The sequence below is a fragment of the Malania oleifera genome, chromosome 3, assembly GCF_029873635.1.
Source record: "Malania oleifera isolate guangnan ecotype guangnan chromosome 3, ASM2987363v1, whole genome shotgun sequence".
Lineage (NCBI taxonomy): Eukaryota > Viridiplantae > Streptophyta > Magnoliopsida > Santalales > Ximeniaceae > Malania > Malania oleifera.
In genome coordinates this window covers 61,618,714-61,639,796 of record NC_080419.1, presented here as the reverse complement: position 1 = coordinate 61,639,796, position 21,083 = coordinate 61,618,714, and the positions used below count along the sequence as shown (strand labels likewise).

The 21,083-nt window shown below is 35.8% G+C and overlaps 1 protein-coding gene across 2 annotated transcripts in view; it reads left to right on the top strand.

The window, feature by feature from the left end:
* The window catches only part of LOC131152282 (uncharacterized), a 93,655-nt gene that overhangs the window by 3,510 nt on the left and 69,062 nt on the right, over positions 1-21,083 (top strand). For both annotated transcript variants that reach the window (XM_058104067.1, XM_058104066.1), the window contains exons 3-4: positions 5,278-5,559; positions 7,746-7,868. In XM_058104067.1, the coding sequence (XP_057960050.1) occupies positions 5,278-5,559; positions 7,746-7,868 (405 nt within the window). The remainder of the gene's footprint in view (positions 1-5,277; positions 5,560-7,745; positions 7,869-21,083) is intronic.

Sequence of the window (21,083 nt, the reverse complement as noted above, 5' to 3'; positions counted from 1 at the left end):
GAATACTACTTTTATCTTGAAGTGACAAGAATTTTTTTGTACTCATCACAGTGACATTTGTCTTGTGCCTATAGAAAACGCTAGGGAATGAGTAGTTTTATTGCTTTTAGACAAAGACTAAAGATACATTTTTTCCTTGCCTTATTTAATGATTTGATATACGTAGTTGCATGACATTTGTTAATAGATTGAGAACATCAAATAAAGTCACTCTTGCTATATAATGAGGCACTTGAACCTTCAAGCAATAATTGCAAACCAAAAAAAAAAAAAAGTATTCTTTGATCACAAATTAAGTAAGTGAAAAAAACTTTTGATATTGTCCAAGCTTTCACAATTCTAATATTTTTCAATAATTTTTATTTCTTCCGCAAAAATATAAATTTGATTTTTAATGGAAAGGTTCCTAATGTTTTATGGTAATTAACATGCAAATATATATGTTTGAATTCAATTATGAATAAATCAAATATGTAAGTCTTGTTTTCTTATCTATTTGTTTAACAATTGACGTTCATATTCTTGCCTTCTATAAATTTATCTATATATTTTAACATAACAATGGTGAATATCCAATAGTGTCTTGTAAAAATGAATTTAATAAATAAGTTAGTTCCACAAATGGTTATTGAGCTTGCACATTTGCATTATGGGAGAGCATTTTTCTTTTCCTCTTAGTAGAGCACCTATGAGGAGGAGTGAATTATTATTGTTTCTAGCATGAAAAGGGATAGGGGCAGGCCTAAAATAACTTGGAACGAGGTAGTGAGGAAGGATTTAATAGCCCTTAATCTTGTAGAGGAAAATGTTCTCGATTGTGTGAATTGGAGAAAAAGAGTTATGTAGCTGACCCCACCTAGTGGGACTTAAGGCTTCTTGTTATTGTTGTTGTTCTTGTTATGTTATACTATTTGTTGTTAATCTATGCTAGACTTTAAAAAAAATCTGATATTAGATACTGATGTTTATGTTAGGGTGCTTATTTTGTTTCCTTTTGACTTTATGTTATATAGCATATGGAGACCTAAAAAAAACAAAAAGAAAAAATATAGCATATGACATGTGAGGGACATGCTAATTAATAATTATATCATATTATATTTATATATATTATATATGAAAAATATTAAAATTTTATAACATTCTGTGTTAAATAAATCCAATATAAATACATATGCTTCTTCCTAATTCATTTTTTTATTTTTTCAATATTTACAATGTATCACTTCTTTAATCATAAATAATGATAGTTTAATTCTTTATTCATAAAACTATGTGCCATCATATCTCTAAAGCATGCTAAAAAGTGTGAGAGGAGTGTCCAAAGTGTGCATCTAAGAAGTGTAAAGTGTTTGACATTGAAAATACTCTTTAAAAATTGTGGATCCTTTTCTGAAGTGTCTGATACATGTCGGAAGAATGTTTGATGAGTTTGGGTAAGGAACATGGACATGACATGAACACGACAACCTCATAGCAGTGTTGGTGTACAGTGCGTTATTTTAGAAAAAATTGAAAAAGCAGATGATAATATTTTAGGAATATTCTATGTTATACTTAAAAAATAGGGATAATTGGTCTCAAAATGATCTACAATATGCATACTTTTATGTATAGTATAGAGTTTTAATCTTACATTTCTTATTTCAGGAATATTTTTAGTTTTATCAGATTAGAATCAGTGTCTTAATGTGTTTCTAGGTGTTGCTAGGTTTTTTTAAGGCCTATAAATAGGATGCTTTGTAGAAAAAATGTTGGTGGAAACTTGGATGTGATTGAAACTTAGGTTTGGGTGAAAGACCTTCGCTCTTTGTGTATGTGTATTGTATGTATGCATATTTATGCTCATATTTCTAGAAGATATCATTTTCTTGAAGAGCAATAGCCGATTAGCCATTGCTACATTAGCTTTTCCATCAAAATCGTACATTCTGTGGAACAAAATTCTGGCATCCTATATATTTTTTTGGTTGTTAGCAATAATTGAAACTGGAAAATCAATGAGGAAGATCACAGTAATATGAAGTTCAAAAAAGTTTCTTATTGGGAAAAATGTTTGTCACACTTATTCTGAAATTAATGGAGGAGATTCATCTGTAGACACATACTCCTTCCTCTTTTCTCTCTCTCACCACCATGGCTGAGCATAATCTCAATGGAAAATCTTTTGATCTGAGCCTGGAAAGAATGAGATTAGGAGAGTGTGCGGTATTTATTGAAAAGAATATGACAAGGTGTCGTTGGACAGGGTGCCTTTGTTGGTAGCAAAATGGATTTTTAAAGCTTGTGCTTGATGTGATCTTGACTGAATAGTTTCCTTTGAAATAGAAGATTTGGCCATTTTGATTTTGCAGTGACAATACTGGCATATGTGTTAGTAGATTCCTTCAAGTGGTAATCAAGTCAACTAGTAGGGATTGTTTAATCTTCTTGCCTGCTGGTTTGAAAGGAGGTAATTGGAGATTACTTGTGGAAGATATACAGGGCTTGGATTCAAATGACTCTGATTTCAATGGGGACTGAGTCTTAGAAAATAATACAGTCAGCATCAGTGAGTGAAGCTGTGAAAGGAGGAATTGAATTGGATTCACCTGTTTGTGGGTGGTGGTGTGTGAAATGTGGCAGTTGTGGATCTTTTGGTGATGGGAAAAGTTTGCCTGGTGTGGTTGGTTGTTGGCTTGGGTTTTCAGAGTTTGGCCAGTGGCAGGAACTGGAAGTTCTGCTCTGGTTGTGGAGGAAGTTTTTTGATTATGATGTGCTGGAGAGGTTGAATCAAGAAGTTACCAGCGTAGTAAGGAACGAAGTGCAGAGGGAGAAAAATGTTGAGGGAGCAATTGCAGTTGCTGGTTACACTCTTAACGACAATCAGGTGTTTTGCAGTATTTAAGGCAGAAGCAAACCAGACCAGATGGTGCGGAAAGCAAGCATCTCTCACTACTTCTTGAAAGGTTTATATTTTTTGAAAGGCAATGCTGGCTGGTTTTTAGATGCCCAAAAATTTTGAGGAAAAATGACTTAATCAGAAGATGCATAGTATTATAATTTTAAAGAGAAATAATGATAATAATTTTTCTCTCATGGACAGACTAATTGATTTGAGGGATGGATTAAGGGAGAAGATTAGTGGGGGTGATCTATCAATGCCGAATAAAAAAAATGGGGCAATGATTCTGATGAGGAGAGTGATTTTGATAACTTTGCAGGTGATGGCCTTCAATGTTACTTGATGAATTTTGTGAGTAATATTGGTATGATTTGGATTCTTCAGCGGTTGTGGAAGAAGTGTGGATGCTGGCCATTTTTGGGGTTTTTTCTGTTTTGATGGAACAGAGTGCCCGTATTCCTACTGGGAAGGGGCCAACTTTATCTTTTCTTTGGGACTTGTTCTTGAATATGGCTTCTCTTTGGGTTTTCAAAGCAGGGTGTTTTAAGGGAACATGTTTTTTGGATGTCCAGTGGGACTGGAAGGCCTTATTATCTTGATTTTGTTTTATTATAGTAGGATTTCTTATCCTTCTGTATTACATGCCTATTTATTCTAATAACATCTTTTCTTTTTCTATCCAAACAAGAAAAGCAAGATTTGGATTCCTCAGAATTAGTGAGTGACATTTCCCACATGTTAGCGACTCTTTTATAAGGTCTGGAGAATGTTCCCATGAGTAGGGAACTGCAGGCTACTGATGTCAAAAGCGATAGTATTTTGCACTCTCCTGCCTCTCCTGGGAAGGAGTGAGTGCGAAGGATATTGAAACCAATAACTGGCGGATAAGATAGTTTATGGTTGTCTCCTTCTGGAGGACAAGATGTGAATTGGATGGTGTTAGGAGCAAGATGGAAAAAGGTCAATGTAAAGCTAGCTAATTTAAAGTGTTTCTCTAAATTATGATGGAATGAGGCCTTTTAATTTAGTTGTGACAGGTTTTTTCTTTCTTTGTTTTCATTTTTTCTGTAATTTTCTGTTTTTCTTTTGAAGATTACTTCACATTTAGATTTTAATTATCTCTTCTCTCTCTCTCTCTCTTTTTCTCGATAGAATGTTCGGAGCAAGATGAAAAAATGTCCATGTAAGCTAGCTAATTTAAAGTGTTTCTCTAAATTATGATGGAATGTGGCCTTTTAATTTTGTTGTGATAGGTTCTTCCTTTCTTTGTTTTCATTTTTTCTGTAATTTTGTGTTTCTCTAAATTATGATGGAATGTGGCCTTTTAATTTTGTTGTGATAGGTTTTTCCTTTCTTTGTTTTCATTTTTTCTGTAATTTTTTGTTTTTCTTTAGAAGGCTACTTATCCTTCAGACTTTAAAACATTCTCTCTCTCTCTCTCTCTCTCTCTCTAGAATGCTTGGAGCAAGAATGTCAATTAAGCTAGCTAATTTAAAGTGTTTCTGTAAATTATGATGGAATGAGGCATTTTGATTTAGTTGTGATAGGTTTTTTTCTTTCTTTGTTTTCATTTTTTTTTTTTCTGTATTTTTCTCCTTTTCTTTTGAAGACTACTTATCCTTTAGACTTCAATTCTTTCTTCTCGTTCTCAATAAATTTCTTTTGCTGTAAAAAAGGTTGGTGACACTTTGGAGAAATGCAATTTGGGTTTTAGTGAAAGGGCTTTGCTCTTTATCCCTTCCCTTCCTCTCTCTCTCTCTCTCTCTCTCTCGATAAGATGCTCGGAAGCGTGATCTGTGGCCCCTTCCCTAATATTCTCTCTTTCATATTGCCATTTTTTTTTTTTATTTCTCCTTCTTTTCATCCTCCTCCTATTCTCCCCTAAGCTTTGTTTCTTTTCTATTCCTTTCTTTCCTTTTTGTAAGCTGCTCTATTTCTTACTTTGATAGTCCCTAGCTCTCACTATTCTCCTCTTCCTTTTCTTTCCTCTCTCTCTCTCTCTCTCTCTCTCTCTATATATATATATATATATATATGTATATATGTGTGTGCATTAAATATTCTATGAAAAAGAACCCTACTAGAGGCTATATCACACATAGTTGACTTTGTAAAGCTTATAGAGATGAATTTCTCTCTGAAGGGGAACCAAGTGCACAAAGCTCCTGACAAAGCAGGGTCTTGACAGGGTAGATGCACGTAACCTTGCACGCTTACCATGACTCCTAGGTCACAGTAGATCAACCTCATTGTTGGATTAAGGTCCTCCCTTCTGATGAAATTCCTTTTGTGATGCATAAGTCTTGAACTGGCTATATGTGTATGCAATCTGCAATCTGCATTTCTTCATATGTTTAGAATTCTTATCTCTTATGATATTTGCTCATGGCAAGGTATCTCCAAAAGCTTGTGGTCATACACGTGGTAGGAAAGTCGTGTCTAGAGAGGAAGCAGTGATGCGGATAAAAGCTGCTATTGATGCTCGGAGAGAAAGTGGCTCTGACATTGTTATTGTGGCACGGACTGATTCTCGTCAAGCAATTTCTTTGGATGAAGCACTTTGGAGATCACAAGCATTTGCTGATGCTGGAGCTGATGTTCTTTTCATTGATGCACTTGCTTCGAAGGAAGAGATGAAGGCATTTTGTGAAGTTTCTCCTCTTGTTCCCAAATTGGTATGTTTATTCTGTCTTTGCCTTTGATAATATTATGAAGCAATGAGTGTCAAATGTTCTATGAAGAATGTGGCATAAGCAAAAATATATTTTGAAAGGTCCATTTTTTTGTTTATAATATTTCATGATTTTGAAAATTTGCTTGATCTGTACTTGAACCTGAGTTGTAAAGAGTTGGGATGGACAGTGTTCCTTGTTAGGCTTCTTGTCTATTTGCTTGATTATGTGCGTGCTCACATTTTTTTCTGTTTTATTTCTTCATTTTTTATTTTCTCAGTATTTTATCTCCAAAATTGAACATAATTTTGTTTAAGCTGTGCTGCATATTGTTCAATGTTTAGTTTCTCATTAGCAGTGATTATAATATTGTGATGGGCAATTGTGATTTGTCATCCTATGTTTTTTATCATATTGTTAATCATGCTATGTTGCATTGTTTTAATGAACCTTAGGTCTTATAATGATGCTATGAGCTATGCTTCTCCTAAGATTCTAGGTGTCCTGAATCGATGACACCATGATAGGTTTGATACAGTTGAATCTGACTCTTCTGAGACATGGTATGGTTTAGATGGGTCATTGAAGTGGAAATAATTTCAACTCCTCGTGCAAAATATTACTGCCTAAGCCTTCTTGCTTAATGTGTTTTATTTATTTTTTAAAAAATAGATTTTTACTAATTGCATTCGTTTTTATTATCTTCCTGAAAAACAGGAAAAAGAAGACACCTGAATGGTTATTGCTGTACAGAAATCCTTTTGAACTCCTTGTGATTGAGAAATGTGTCAATTTTTTTTTCAAATGGGCAACATGGTTGGGTACATTCTCAATTAGTATTGAGCTAGCTTGTGTAATTTCCTAGTCTCTGTTCAGATGGGTGCTTTTGTATGTCCCAAAATATGATGAAGTAAATTTCCTAGCATTCAAATCTTTATTTAGGCATTGATGCTGACATAAATTGTTTGGGAAGTTGTTATCCAAATTTCTCAGGGCATTCCCATTTTGGTTTAGTCCAAAGTCAATGCTCATTGGTGCATATGTCATAATGCGTATTGGTATCTCCTTCAGTCTTAGTTTATGTATTAGTGAAGTTTCTCTTTCTGTCTCACTGTGTTAGATGTTGCATAGGATGGACAGGAATGTAAGACATGTTGCTGACAGGCTTCTTCCGCTCACTAACATATTTAGCTTATTCAACATGAGAAAGGGGAAAAGAGAGGAATATATTTCCTGTAGGCTGCTATGCTCATGCCCATACAATATTTTATTAATTTGTTTCTATAATATATTATATATGTTGATTGAAATGGGTGAATATCACATGCAGAGATGTCATTTTCCCCTGGGATATAGATGAACAATGTTGTACATTTAATAAATTGCCTTGTAAGGATTGATGATTCATTGAAATAGATCCTATACATGAGTGGACACTGATTTGTCTAATGTTTATAACTCTATATATCTGCAAGCCCCAACCAACATTTATTTCTGGTTGTTTAAGACTTCTACCTCAGGGAGCCATTTTTTTTGGGATCAAAGAAGAGATAAAAATAAGAATACAAATCTTGGAGGACCCTCAGAGATCCAGATAAAAATACAGACAAAAATACATGTATTTAGTTACAAAAGTGCTGCCTTCCAATTTCATTGATAATCCCCAAAAAAAGACCAAATGAAGCTAGGAATATCACTTTTCACATAGTTGCCATGAGCAGGTAGCCATTGTTAACTTCTGGTCAGGAAGTAACTTTGTGTACTGTTATGTTACATGAATATTTATTTTAAAAACCTGCTTCTGTGTTTTACTTGTGCTGATGGGCCCAATTGGTCTTTGGTTGGAAATTCATAGAGAGTCAACGATGACATTATCTGGGCTTTGAAATTTAGAAGATAGTTCTGCAACTTAGTGGTCTACATAATTGTTTGAAAATTTGTCTCTAAATCTCTGAGGGGGCAGAGGTTGATGATGTATGGAGAAATTGTTCTCTTATTGTTGAAATGTTTGAAACCCTTTTTAGCAGGGACATCATTGGTGAGCAAGCCTGCAAATACCTATCCATGTATAGATTTTCTCAATAGCATGAGATAGCCTCAGATGGATCTTTGTCATATATATATGTTTATATTGTACGTGTGTGTGTAAAAAGCTGTATATCTGACAAAGCTCTTTTATACCTGTGTAGGCTAATATGCTTGAAGGTGGGGGGAAAACACCAATTCTCAATCCTATTGAACTTGAGGAAGTTGGATATAAACTTGTTGTTTATCCACTTTCTTTGATTGGGGTTTCTATTCGAGCAATGCAGGTCACATCTCTTCTACTTTTTTTATATAAATGATTGAGTTTTGCTTATTTGTATTGGCTAACATAATCATACTTAACTTAAACAAATGGTTTAAAAAGTCATAATGGCGGATATCTGCGAGTTTCTGTCCTGTTAATGAACTGAACAGTTGTGTTAATTGCTTAAGCAGGGAAGATGGTGGCATGATTCTTATTACTGTGCACCTTAATGGAAGAAAATTTAATTTTGTCTTGTGTTGTACGTGATCACTGTGATTTGGGAATTCTGGTAAAACAAATTTACATTTCAGTCATGAGAAGGGCACAAGGAGGGGTTGTAGGTAACTGTGTTCTTGATTACCACATTGATCATACTTAATGAATATTTGAATTGGCTTTAACTTCTACTCTCATCAGACTGTCAAGGGAAAGTGATTGATTTGGTTTTGCATTTGGTACTTAGGCATGTATATATATATATATTTCTGAAAGTTACGAGTGGCTATCTCTTTAGCTGTCTCATATGCAAGATAAGGAAGTAAATCTGTAAACACATGCTGCTCGGAGCCTAACTATTTGGTTGAGGCATACGGATGGAAGACTACTTGTACTGCCCTCTAGGCATCTTTACAAGAGGAGTAGGTCTAGGAAGTTAGGGATTTCATTTTGGCAGCAAATCTGAAAGAAATTGAAGCTTCAATGAAGAAGATATAGCAATTACGGTTAGAGAGGGAGAAGAGAAGACGAAATTAGAGGGGAATAGACGAGTTGGCAGTCCCTTGGTGTTTTTGTACAGCTCCAGGTCTGCTCACTTTGTATATTAATAATAGGATGTGAGGGACAAAATTCCACTCCCATGGTCACACCACCTAATTACTAAAGTAACATATGCTATCTCCTAGCACTTCCCATTAAGAAAAGGCGTTCCGATATCAATTGACCCTAGCTCTCTGCAACAATTAGGCAAGGTGGGTTTAAATAAAGCATTCGTGAAACCATTTCCTAACTGGTTGTAGAAATCCCGAGGATTATTAGAAATCCTGAGAATAATGGGTCAATGATACTAGAGATTGTATAGGGATTTCTAGCCTAAATACCTGGGCAGATTTCATGCTCCTATTTTAGGCAATTCTTTCCTTGTTGTTATATGCGTTGTATTATTTATAGAGAGTTGTGATTGTACCTAATTAATTCAAGAAATATAGAAATCATTTATTCTGATTTCATGGTATCAGCTAGGAGCATGATTTTAAATAAAGGCCGCGACCGTTACGTAACGCCGTTACGTAAAGGTTTTTTGGGTTACCGATACCGTTACACACCGCGAAATCAGTGGGAAGAAAAATCACGACCGTAGCGGCCGTTATGGACCGCGACTGTTACGTAAAGGCTGCTACAGCCATTATGTAACCGCTACAGGACTGTTACACCAAAAAAATATTTTATTTTTTACTTTTTCTTCTCAATTTTTCTCTCTCTTTCATATGTCATTCTCAATATACCAAGTGGCAAGAGGGGGAAGAGATTATAATGAGGATGACAATGATACAAAATTTACAATTTCTTTAAATACTCACAATAGATGCATTAATTAACAATTTCAAAATACTAACTTGTTAGGAAATTTTTTTTTTAATAATATTAGTAATGTGATATTTATGTTCTTTATTTTTCAACTTCAACCTTCTTTCTTTTCTAGTTATTTTATATTTATATTATTCGTATGTCTTATGTGACTAATAGATTAATGGAGTGTATAATGTATTTTATTTTATTAATTCATTAAGCACACATAAGAATTTATTACAGATTAGAACAATGAGTAGTATAAATACGCGCACACACGTAATTTTCTATCAATGATGGGTTTAAAACAAATGTAAACTTGTTGCCCTTACCAAATAACTTAGTTACTCGAACTAAAGGGTCCAAAATACACTAAAACCCTTTCTATGAATGGCTAAAAGCTTAAAACATGCAAGTACACTAATATGCACAAGGTTGTGCGTGCTTCAAAAAAATTCATGGCCATTACACCCGCTTCCCGTTATGTAACATCCGCTACTCCTGCTTCCCGTTACACCTGTTACCGTTACGTTACGCTACCTGCTACCGCGATTTAAAACCATGGCTAGGAGATTAAACCTAGCTATCAATGGCGGAAACCTCTGGCCAAAGTAGAGGTTCGATGACACCTCTGAATCTCACGAGGGTGAGAACAAAGCTATCTCCACCACGGGCTCAACAGGACTCGACAACTCGTCCTTCCAGCTCACGGTGGAGAAGATGAATGGCAAGAATTTCCGAGAATGGGCACAATCGATCAAACTTGTGATCGATGGTGAGGGAAAGTTGGGATTTCTTACCGGTGAGACACGGAGGCCAACCTCAACCGAAGCTGTCGCCCTTCAGAAATGGAAATCGGAGAACTCCATGGTCACGATGTGGCTGGTGAACTCCATGAAGCCGTCGATCGGGAGGACTTATCTCTTCTTGCCGTTGGTGAAGGAAGTCTAGGATGTCGTCTGTGAGATCTACATTGACGCCGAGAACTCCTCCCAAATCTTCGAGCTTAAGAAGCGACTATGGTAGATGAAGCAGGGAGAAAGGGATGTTATGGATTACTATATGGAGATGACTGCTCTTTGGCAGAAACTTGACCCGAGTTTCGAAGAAGAGTGGGAATGCTCGGGAGATAGTGTCCAATATAAAAAATGCCTCGAAAATGAAATGGTGTTTGAGTTTCTTGCTAGTTTGAATCAGGTCCTTGATGATGTCCGTGGAAGAATTCTGGGTTGTCTTCCCTTACCATCAACATGCGAAGCTTTCTCAGAAGTGAGATGAGAAGAAAGTAGGCGTAAGGTGATACTGAAGGAGACAATCTCTACTGACCATACTGGACTAGAAATGTTTGCCTTGGTGTCTTGAGGGACTCTTCCATGATCTAGTTCAAGACAATCTAGTTCAAGACAGCAGAAGGGACGCCTTTGGTGTGAACACTGTCGAAAAACTGGCCACACTAAGGATATGTGTTGGGAGATACACGGGAAACCAGCTGATTGGAAGCCACGACAAGGCAACAAAAATCGGGGCTACCAAGCCACGGTTGATAATCAAGCTGAGAGATCTCAAGGGGAGAAAAGCAGTAATAGTTCCAATTCAAGCGGTGCATTTAACTTTGACCAGTTGGAACAACTCTATAGTATGTTCTCTACCTTTTAGACTTCGGGCCAGTCTTCCACAAATATTTCTTTGGGTTCTTTAGCCCAAAGAGGTAATTTTTTGCAAGCCTTGAGTATAACCTCTAGATCCAAAACTCCTTGGATTATTGATTTTGGTGCCTCTGACCACATGACCGATGCCTATCATCTTTTCTCATCATATTCACCCTGTGCTGGAAATTTGAAAGTTAAAATTACAGATGGATCACTCTCGTCTGTCGTAGGCAAAGGGAATATTTGACTCTCTGACTCCATCACACTAGATTCTGTTCTTTATATTCCTAATTTATCCTGCAACTTACTATCCATTCGCCAGTTAACTAAGAATTCCAATTGTTCTGCTAAATTTCTTCCCTCTCATTGTATTTTACAGGACCTATCATCGGGGAAGACGATTGGCAGTGCTAAGGAGTGTGAGGGACTCTGCTACTTTGAGGAGGCTAATGTGAGTGAACAACGCCAAATTGCTATCTGTGATTGTGCATCTGTTCCTAAGGATAGTGACATTTTGTTATGTTATTTTAGAATGGGTCATTCCAATTTCCAGTATTTGAGATAGTTATTTCCTTCCATTTGTTCGAATAAAACGTCATTTGATTTTCAATGTGAGATTTGTGAAATTGCAAAACACCAACCTACTTCTTTCCCAAAGTCCAAATACAAACCAACCTCACCATTTACTATGATTCACAATAATGTATGGGGCCCATCTAGCACTCTCAATCGTACCCACACAAAATTGTTTGTTACTTTTATTGATGACCACACTCGTATTTGTTGGTTATACTTGTTGAAAGACAAAATTGAAGTGCGTTATGTGTTTGTCAATTTTCATTCCATGATTCAAACACAATTTCACATGAAAATTCAAATTATGCGTACAGATAATGGCACAAAATATTTTAATTGTATTGTGGGAAATTATCTCCAAGAACGTGGAATAATTCATCAAAGTTCTTGTGTCGACACCCCCCAACAAAATGGGGTTGCCGAATGAAAAAACAGACATATCCTTGAAGTAGCTCGTGCATTGTTGTTTACTACCAATATGCCAAAAATGTTTTGGGGTGATGCCATTCTTTCAACTACATATCTCATTAATGGAATGCCTAGTCGAGTTCTCTCTTTTGCCTCACCTCTTCAAAAATTCCAGGTATTTTTTCCAAACTCTTGTCTCAGCTCAAATCTCTCTCTCAAAGTGTTTGATTGTACTGCTTTTTTCCATATACATCATTGACATAAACTGGATCCATGCACCCTCAAGTGTGTCTTTCTTGGCTATTCTCCTACCCAAAAAGGGCCTCAAGTGTTATGATCCTGTAATAAAAAGGGTATTTATTAGTTTTGATGTTACTTTCTTTGAAACTACTCCTTACTTCCAAAAGCCCTTGCTTTAGGGGGAGACTTTGAGTAGTAAAGAAGCACAAGTTTTGGACTTCAATACCTTTATTACTGAACCTGAGCATGTCCCAAACACTGAACCTATCCCAAACACTAAGCCTATCTTGAAAAGTGCTTCTACTCTGCCAAATACATAAGAAAACTTGAATTCAGGGGGAGATGCAGGAAAACAATATAACAAGGAGATATTTGTCCACTCAAGAAAGCCAAAATTAAAGGACACCAAGAATCTCATACCTGAGACACCAAAAGAGTTGGAACCGGTGATAGATCTAAGCAACCATGAGTTTCATCCACTCCTGATCAGGTAATGTCTTCAAGTAATCTTGAGTCCTTTGATAAACCTGCACAGGCTAATCTCAATTCACCCATTGCTCTTGGAAAACAAACTCGTTCGTGTACTCTCCATCCCATTTCCAAATTCATGTCTTACAATACTTTGTCTATAGGGCATCGTGCTTTTCCCTCTAATCTTGACAGGATAAAAATTCCAAAGGATATTCAGGAAGCCCTTGAGATCCCTGAATGGAGAGAAGCAGTTATGGAGGAAATGCGGGCCTTGGAAAAAAATGGAATGTGGGATGTGATGAATCTACCGAGAGGGAAGAAACCAGTGGGCTGCAAATGGGTGTTTATTGTGAAATACAAAGTTGATGAGGCAGTGGAACGGTACAAAGCCCGCCTTGTTGTAAAAGGGTTTACTCAAACCTATGGCATTGACTACACAAAGACTTTTGCACCCGTGGCAAAACTGAATACTGTTTGAGTTCTCCTTGCCTTGGCAGCCAATCTGGATTGGCCACTTCAGCAACTTGACATCAAGAATGCTTTTTTGAATGGCAAACTAGAAGAAGAAGTCTTCATGACGATACCACTAGGCTTTTGTAAAAGGGGTGAAAAAAAACAGAGTATGCAAACTCGAAAGTCCCTGTATGGACTCAAACAGTCTCCAAGAGCCTGGTTCGATAGATTTACAAAGGTGCTTAGGAGCCAAGGATATTGGCAAGGACAATCAAACCATACTATGTTCTTCTGGCAATCTAAAGATGGGAAGAATACAATTCTAATTGTATATGTCGTTGACATCATCCTAACTGGAGACAACATAGTAGAGATGGACAGGTTGAAGAAAGTTTTGGCCACTAAGTTTGAGGTAAAAGATTTGGGACAAATGTGATATTTTTTGGGGATGGAAGTTGCTAGATCAAAGAAGGGAATCGGTGTTTCTTAGAGGAAGTATGTCCTAGACCTCCTAACTGAAACCGGCATGCTTGGGTGCAAACCAAGCAATTCCCCCATTGAAGCAGGAAAAAAAGAGAAGACATCGGAAGACCTGTTGAACGAGAAAGGTATCAGAGATTAGTTGGCAAACTTATTCACTTGTCACACACTAGACCCGACATCGCATTTGCAGTAAGTGTGGTGAGTCAACACATGCATTCGCCAAGGGAAAGTCACCTAGAAGCAATGTATAGGATTCTTAAATATCTCAAGGGATCCTCGGGCAAAGGACTATTCTTCAAAAAATGAGAAAGTAAAGAAATAGAAGCCTTCACAGATGCTGATTGGGTAGGATCAGTAGAGAAGGTCCACTTCTGGGTACTGCACCTTTGTATGGGGAAACTTGGTGACTTGGAGAAGCAAAAAACAGAACATTGTGGCCAGAAGTAGTGCTGAAGCTGAGTTTAGAGCAGTGGCGCAAGGGATATGTGAAGGGTTGTGGTTACGAATATAGTAGTTAAAAGCGCGCCTGAGGCGCAAGGCGCAGTGAAGCGAAGAGGCTTGCGCCTCAAACCAGGTGAGGCGAGGCGACTTGCAAGAGGCGACGCTAGGCGAGACGAGGCGCACTGGGGCGACAGGCGCAGTGAGTCACGCCTTGTGAATTTTTAGTCATTTAAAGTAGAGAAATAGCCACAGCCAGACCCGTAGCCCTCATTCGACTCGAACGAACATAGCCCCTAGCCCCTCTCGGCCCTTCGTGAGTTCGTTTTGCAGATTCGAACCAGCAGGAGCCTTCGCAATCCTTGGAACCAACAACGTGAGCTCGTCTGCGAGCCTTCGAACCAGCCAGAAGCCTTCGCTACTTTGTCTTCGAGCTTCGAACCAGGATCGTGAGTTCGTCTTCGACATTTTGAAGAAGTACGACCCTTCGCGACTTCGTTTCCAACCAGCAGGAGCCCTTGCGAGTTCTTCTTCTTCTTCTTCTTCTTCTTCTTCTTCCTGCTGCCTGCTGCTGACTGTTGCGTGCTGCCTGCTGCTTCTCTTTTTCTTCTTCTTTATATGTAAGCTTATAAATTAAATATTTTCTTTAATTAATCTAAGCTTATAAATTATAACTAATACATAATATTTATTTTTTTTACTGAAATTTACCTACTGTTTTTAAATTTGTAATATTTAGTTTAATTAATGTAAGTTTATAAATTATAACTAATACATAATATTTATTCTTTTTATTGAAATTTGGCTACTTTTTTTCCTCTTCTTCTTTATATGTAATTACTAATTAAATATTTAGTTTAATTAATGCAAGTTTATAAATTATAACTAATACGTAATATTTATTCTTTTTACTGAAATTTAGCCACTATTTTTTAATTTGTAATATTTAGTTTAATTAATGTGAGTTTATAAATTATAATTAATACATAATATTTATTTTTTTATTGAAATTTAGCTACTATTTTTTGATTTGTACTCTTTTCTTTTGATGATGAACTATGTTGAATTGTTTATGCTTTTGGGCTAAATTTTCAATTTTGTAATTGAATTTTTTGGCATTTTAAATTCTAATATTACTAGATATTCATATGTTCATATATCAATTACCCTAAATAGACATTTTACACCATTTTAATAATTGTGCGCCTCACCTTCATGAGGCGCGCGCCTTCGCCTCGCGCCTCGGCTCGCCTCGCGCCTCGGCTCGCCTCGCGCCTCTAACTACTATGGTTACGAAACCTTTTGGAGGAGTTGCATGTCATGGTAAAGTTCCCTATCAAACTCTACTGTGATAACAAAGCAGCCATTAACATCTCTCTCAATCCAGTCCAGCACGATAGGACCAAATATGTAGAAGTGGACAGACACTTAATCAAGGAAAAGGTTGAAGAAGGAACCATTTGCATGACTTATGTTCCTACCAAAGAACAAACAGACGATATCTTCTCCAAAGGACTACCTCGACAAAGTTTTGATGATTTCACATACAAGTTGGATATGGTCAACATTTATGATCCAACTTGAGCGGGAGTGTAGAAATCCAGAGGATTATTAGAAATCCCAAGAATAATGGGTCAATGATACTAGAGATTGTATAGGGATTTCTAGCCTAATACTTGGGCAGATTTCATGCTCCTATTTTAGGCAATTCTTTCCTTGTTGATATACGGTTTGTATTATTTATAGAGAGTTCTGATTGTACAGAATTAATTCAAGAAATACAGAAATCATTCATTCTGATTTCACTGGTCCACAAATTTAACAAATGGAGTCTTGACAACCTTCTTCAACCTAGCATCCCTCACAAAATGACAGTCAACTTCAATGTGCTCTACCCTCCCATGGAATGTTGGGTTGCTAGCATTATAAATGGCAGCTTGATTAACACAAAACATTTCTGTGGATTCTGCTACCAAGAATCACGTGTTTGACATAACAGATCTTAACCACACAATTTCACTAATACTATGAGCCCTATAGCTCGGTGTTCTGATTCCACACTAGATCTTGCTACAATAGTTTGTTTCTTGCTGCGCCAAGTAACAAGATTACCACCCACAAAAGTACAATATACAGCAGCAGTAAACCTTTGATATTTAACAAAGCTAGCCCAATCTACTTTAGATTATCCTATGATTTCATAGTTTCTATTGCACATATATATCAAACCTCAACTAAGGGAGCTCTTGAGATATTATAGAATCCGATAAACAAAATCCAAGTATGTTGCTTGGAACTTTCCACAAATAACTCTCCACCTCTATGCCAAAATTTGTCCAAGAGAATTTGGATCAATCACAACTTTGATCACCTGCCCAAAAAGAGAAAAATGGCTTGGAGGACCCAGGGTGTACTTCGGGGGATCACTGATGCCTAAGTTAGGGAATTTGGAAGGATTGTATGTTCACAAGAGTAAAAGTATGGATGAGAATGAGATAGGATGAGGTGCCTTACCTTCCTTGGGGGGTCCTCTTTATAGGCATTTGTGATACCCCTTATTGATTTGCCTACCAATGGATAATAGGGGTTACATTTCATATAGGTTACTAGGGAGTAAAAATTGGTATGCTAACCCATGCTTTGTTTTATGGAAGTTACCTTCTTTTCATTAATCCCTTGGCGTTATTTTAGTTTTTGGTCCTACATTAGTTAATGCCAAATTTAATGCTAGAGTCTCTTTTAGATTATATCAGTTGCTCCCCAACTCTTGAGTCTTAGAGTTACCTTTTTGGCTCGAGAGTATATTCTATTTACTATAAGTCCTTTTATTATCACGAAATTCAGATTCAATCATCAAATAGGCATCTTTGAGCTTTATGAGCGATGCTCATTAGATGGACCAATTCTCTACCGAGTGATGCTCGTTTCTTGTTGCCTTATGAGCGGTAATGCCCGCTTCTTGCTACCTCATGGGTGTTGTTCATTAGATGGATGTTTTTGGGTCTCATGGGCGGTGTTCATCATATGGGCCAATTTTTGCTGAGTAGTGCCCTTCTCTTGTTGCCTTATGTGCGGTGCTCATCAAATGGGCATTTTTGTGCCTCATGAGTGGTGGTTATCAGATGGGCTAATTCTTCGCCGAGTAGTGCCTGCCTCTTATTGCTTCATGAGCGGTGCTAATCAAATGAACATTTTTGGGTCTCTTGAGCGGTGCTCATTAGATGAGCCAATTTTTTGTTGAGCAATGCCTGTCTATTGTTGCCTTATGAGCAGTGCTCATTAGATGATGAGAGTCAATTGGTTTAGCTCCCAAGATAGGTTCAACCCTTTCTTACACTGTACAATCTCAATGCCAAGAAAATAATGCAGGGTAGGCAATCCTTGATTTGAGAATTTTCTTGAAAACACTACTTGAAATGTGCAGTATGCTTTGTTCAATGCTAGTGATGATGATATCATCAACATAAACTTCTAAAAGTACCACATATGTCTCCGTTTTTGCAAACATAGACTGAATGATGAGAGTAGCTCTAGATGGAACCAAATGCAGAGGCCGCCATACAAAATTTGTCAAACCAAGATTGAGGAGATTGCTTAGGATTATAAATGGACTTATTCAACCTACATATCCCGCTCTGCCATGAGCACCTTACCCGAAGGCTGCTCCATGTACACCTCTTCTTGCAAGTATCCATTGGTTTCCTAGAATCTCCATTTTAGGAGACCTCTTAATGATAGGGAGATGGTAGAGCTGTCTTCTTTGTTATCTTTTATTGAATAGGAGTAATCTTTTATCGTGGAGGGATGTTTTCCTGGTCTTTGGATTAGTCGGAAGTGTTTTTCTTGTAAATATTTTTTTTTTTGAATTCTTGATTCACTCCAATTCTTCTTTCCCACTCTATCATTTCATCTGGAAGGCTAAGGCTCCTCCAAAAATTAAGGCTCTTAATGATAGGGAGAAGGAAGATACGATTACGAGAGAGAGTAATTACAATCAAGAAAGGGCAAAAAATCCTTAGAAAGAATGCCAAAAAAAGCAAAAAGAAAAAAAAGGAAATGAAAATTTAGAAGGAAAAACCAAAACAAAAGGAAAAAAGGACAAAATTCCCCATAGAAGCTAACTAAGAAATCCCCTTTTCAATCCCTTGCCACCGTAATTTAAAAATCTCTGCAAATTCACAAAAAATTTGCACCTACAAAGTGCATGAGCCTTAACAAAAATAAAATGAAGGCGCAAAATGCATAAGCCTCTCTTTGTAATGTGGCCTTTCTAGGATTTGGTACCTTGGAGTTTAGACTGCCTGGAAGCAAGGTCTTAAATTTCGATTTCAACTCAAATTTCGAAGCTCCAAAAGATGGAAATTTCGATTTCAATTTGAAAAAATAATGAAAATCAGTGGTAAAGCATGGACTTATTTTATAAAACTTTAGAAATCGTTAATAGACATAATAATGTATGTTTTAGGACATTCAATTAATGTGCATTGAACATATTCAATTAATGCAAATGAAATTCATAAATCATTTAAATATTATTTATTATACAAATAATGATAATTTAGACATGAATGGTTAAATAAAATGTTGTTGTAAGTTTATTTTTTCATATAATTTTAAAAGCCCTTGTAATAATCTTTTGTTTCGATAAAAAAAAAATTGAATTAAGAGAGAAATTTCAATTCACTCCTAAATTTATTATTTGAATTCCAAAGAAATTTCATTTTATAGTTAATATTTCGACAAGATTCGCCAAGCTTTTGAGATTTCGATAAATTTAAGATGATTTGTAGAAATTTTGACAAAAATTACGTAAGATGGTGATCGACTGCCATTTCGATTTCGAGGCTGATGGAAACCGGAAATTTCAATGGAAATTGCAACAATTTCGTGGAAATATAAGGCCATGCCTGGAAATGTTTTGGGCATGCTTCACAGCCCTCAGGCAAGCCTCGATTGAGCCTTTAAAAACACTTTTAGCCACATTTTGAATGCATATAAGTTTCATTCACTGTAGAAGATTCGGCAGTTAGTGAAGTGCAGATGCTGAAGAGGTTGAAGAAATATGTATAATTCATGGGACTTGCTACCTGTCATCTTACTTTGAAAAACTACAACGAATGCAAATAAACCACAGAATTTCTTGATTAGAGAGCCAATATGATTTATAGAATCAAGGTTTATACTTAGATTTTCACTAAAATTTAAAGCCTCAAAGATAAAGAAATTTTGATGTCAATTTCAATTATGATTTTGATGTAAAAAATGATTGTAATTAGTAACAAATCATTAGATTGTTTATATCAAATTCCAGAAACTATTAGTAGACACGATAATGCAACATTTAAAAATAAAATATTGTAAATAAATCACATCAATGATAGGTATATGATATACACGGTGCTGTATCTTTAATACAAGAATCACATTAAACATATTCAATTGGTATAAATAAAATTCATAAATCAGTTAAATATTAGTTATTGTGCAAATACAACTAAATGAAACATAAAAGGTTGAATAAATGTCATAGCTAAAAGCTAGGTCTTATCCTATCATTTGAAATGAAGAAGATAAATTAGACATGCTCAAGCTCCGGAGCTTAGATTTTGGGGTTGTAAATTTCCATAAACAAGGTTGTAAATTCTATATTTTTCATAAGAAAGGTTGTAAATTTTCATTTCGAATAAATTTCGAGGCTAGAAAAGTATGAAAATATCATCGTCAGTTTTTCAATTTCAGATTTGATGTTAAAAATTCATGGCATGGAATTCTTTTAAGGAACTTTAGAATTGTGCAAGATTTAGCCCTAAAGTTCTATAAATAAAATTAATCAATGACACACATATTGTGTAGAATTCTTATATTGAACATATTCAATTATTATGAATGAAATTCATAAATTGGTTGAATATAATCTATTTTACAGATGTAGATACTTTGGATATAATGGTCAAATAAAATATTGTAGACGGCATGTAAGTTTAGTTTTTACAAAATTCAAGTCTAAAAGCTATCCTTCATATCCATCTCATAATCTTTAGTTTCGATGAGAAAAGAAGATTAATAAATAGAGAACTTTCAGTCTGAGTTTTGAAACCCAAATTTTAATTTCAAAGAAAGTTAAAATTTCAGCATGTTTCATTAAGTGTTGACAAATTTCACAAACTTTCGAGATTTTGATAAATTTTGAATTATTCAAGGAAATTTTGATGAAAATTTTTGAAGATGGAAACTGATTGCCATTTTGATTTTGAGAGTTGGGAAGCAAAAATTTTGATGGAAAATTTCATTGAAATTTAAAACTACCTCATAAGTTCGAATATGTTTCGTTTCAATTACATTGCATGTGTGACGAATCCTTGCCACATATCAGGTAGTATTAGGTATTACTCTAATTAAGTTTTAAGCAGTAGGTTTGTTTGCCACATACTAATGCCCTTTGGGTTTCTCATAGTCATATCGATTACTGGTGCCCCTATAATCTAGGATTTTTGGTGATTATGAATCTAAAATACCGCACACACATGACCTAAGGATGTAACTTGTATGTGAAGTGTGACTAGATGTCGAAAATACGAAAAGTACCAACTTGCATAATTCTACATTGATATAGATCTTATTTGTGATTTGTGGATGTGTGACTGACTTATCTGATTTTTTTTTGTGCCTTTTTTTTATGTTTTTTGTTTTTTTATATTAGTATGAAGATCAAATATTTGTTAGCAAATGGGCCTAGACATGTTAAATGGGTGGGTATGGGTCAAGATGGGTAGGGTCATTTATGACCCATTTACCCATTTATGACCCATTTATATAATTTATTTGATCCATTTATGATTCATACCCATTTAAACATGGGTCAACCCATTTACCTACTTAATTTTAAAGCATGCAAAATCAATTGTTGAATACAGGATGAAATTTATAACTATCTTCAAACATTATCATTGCCA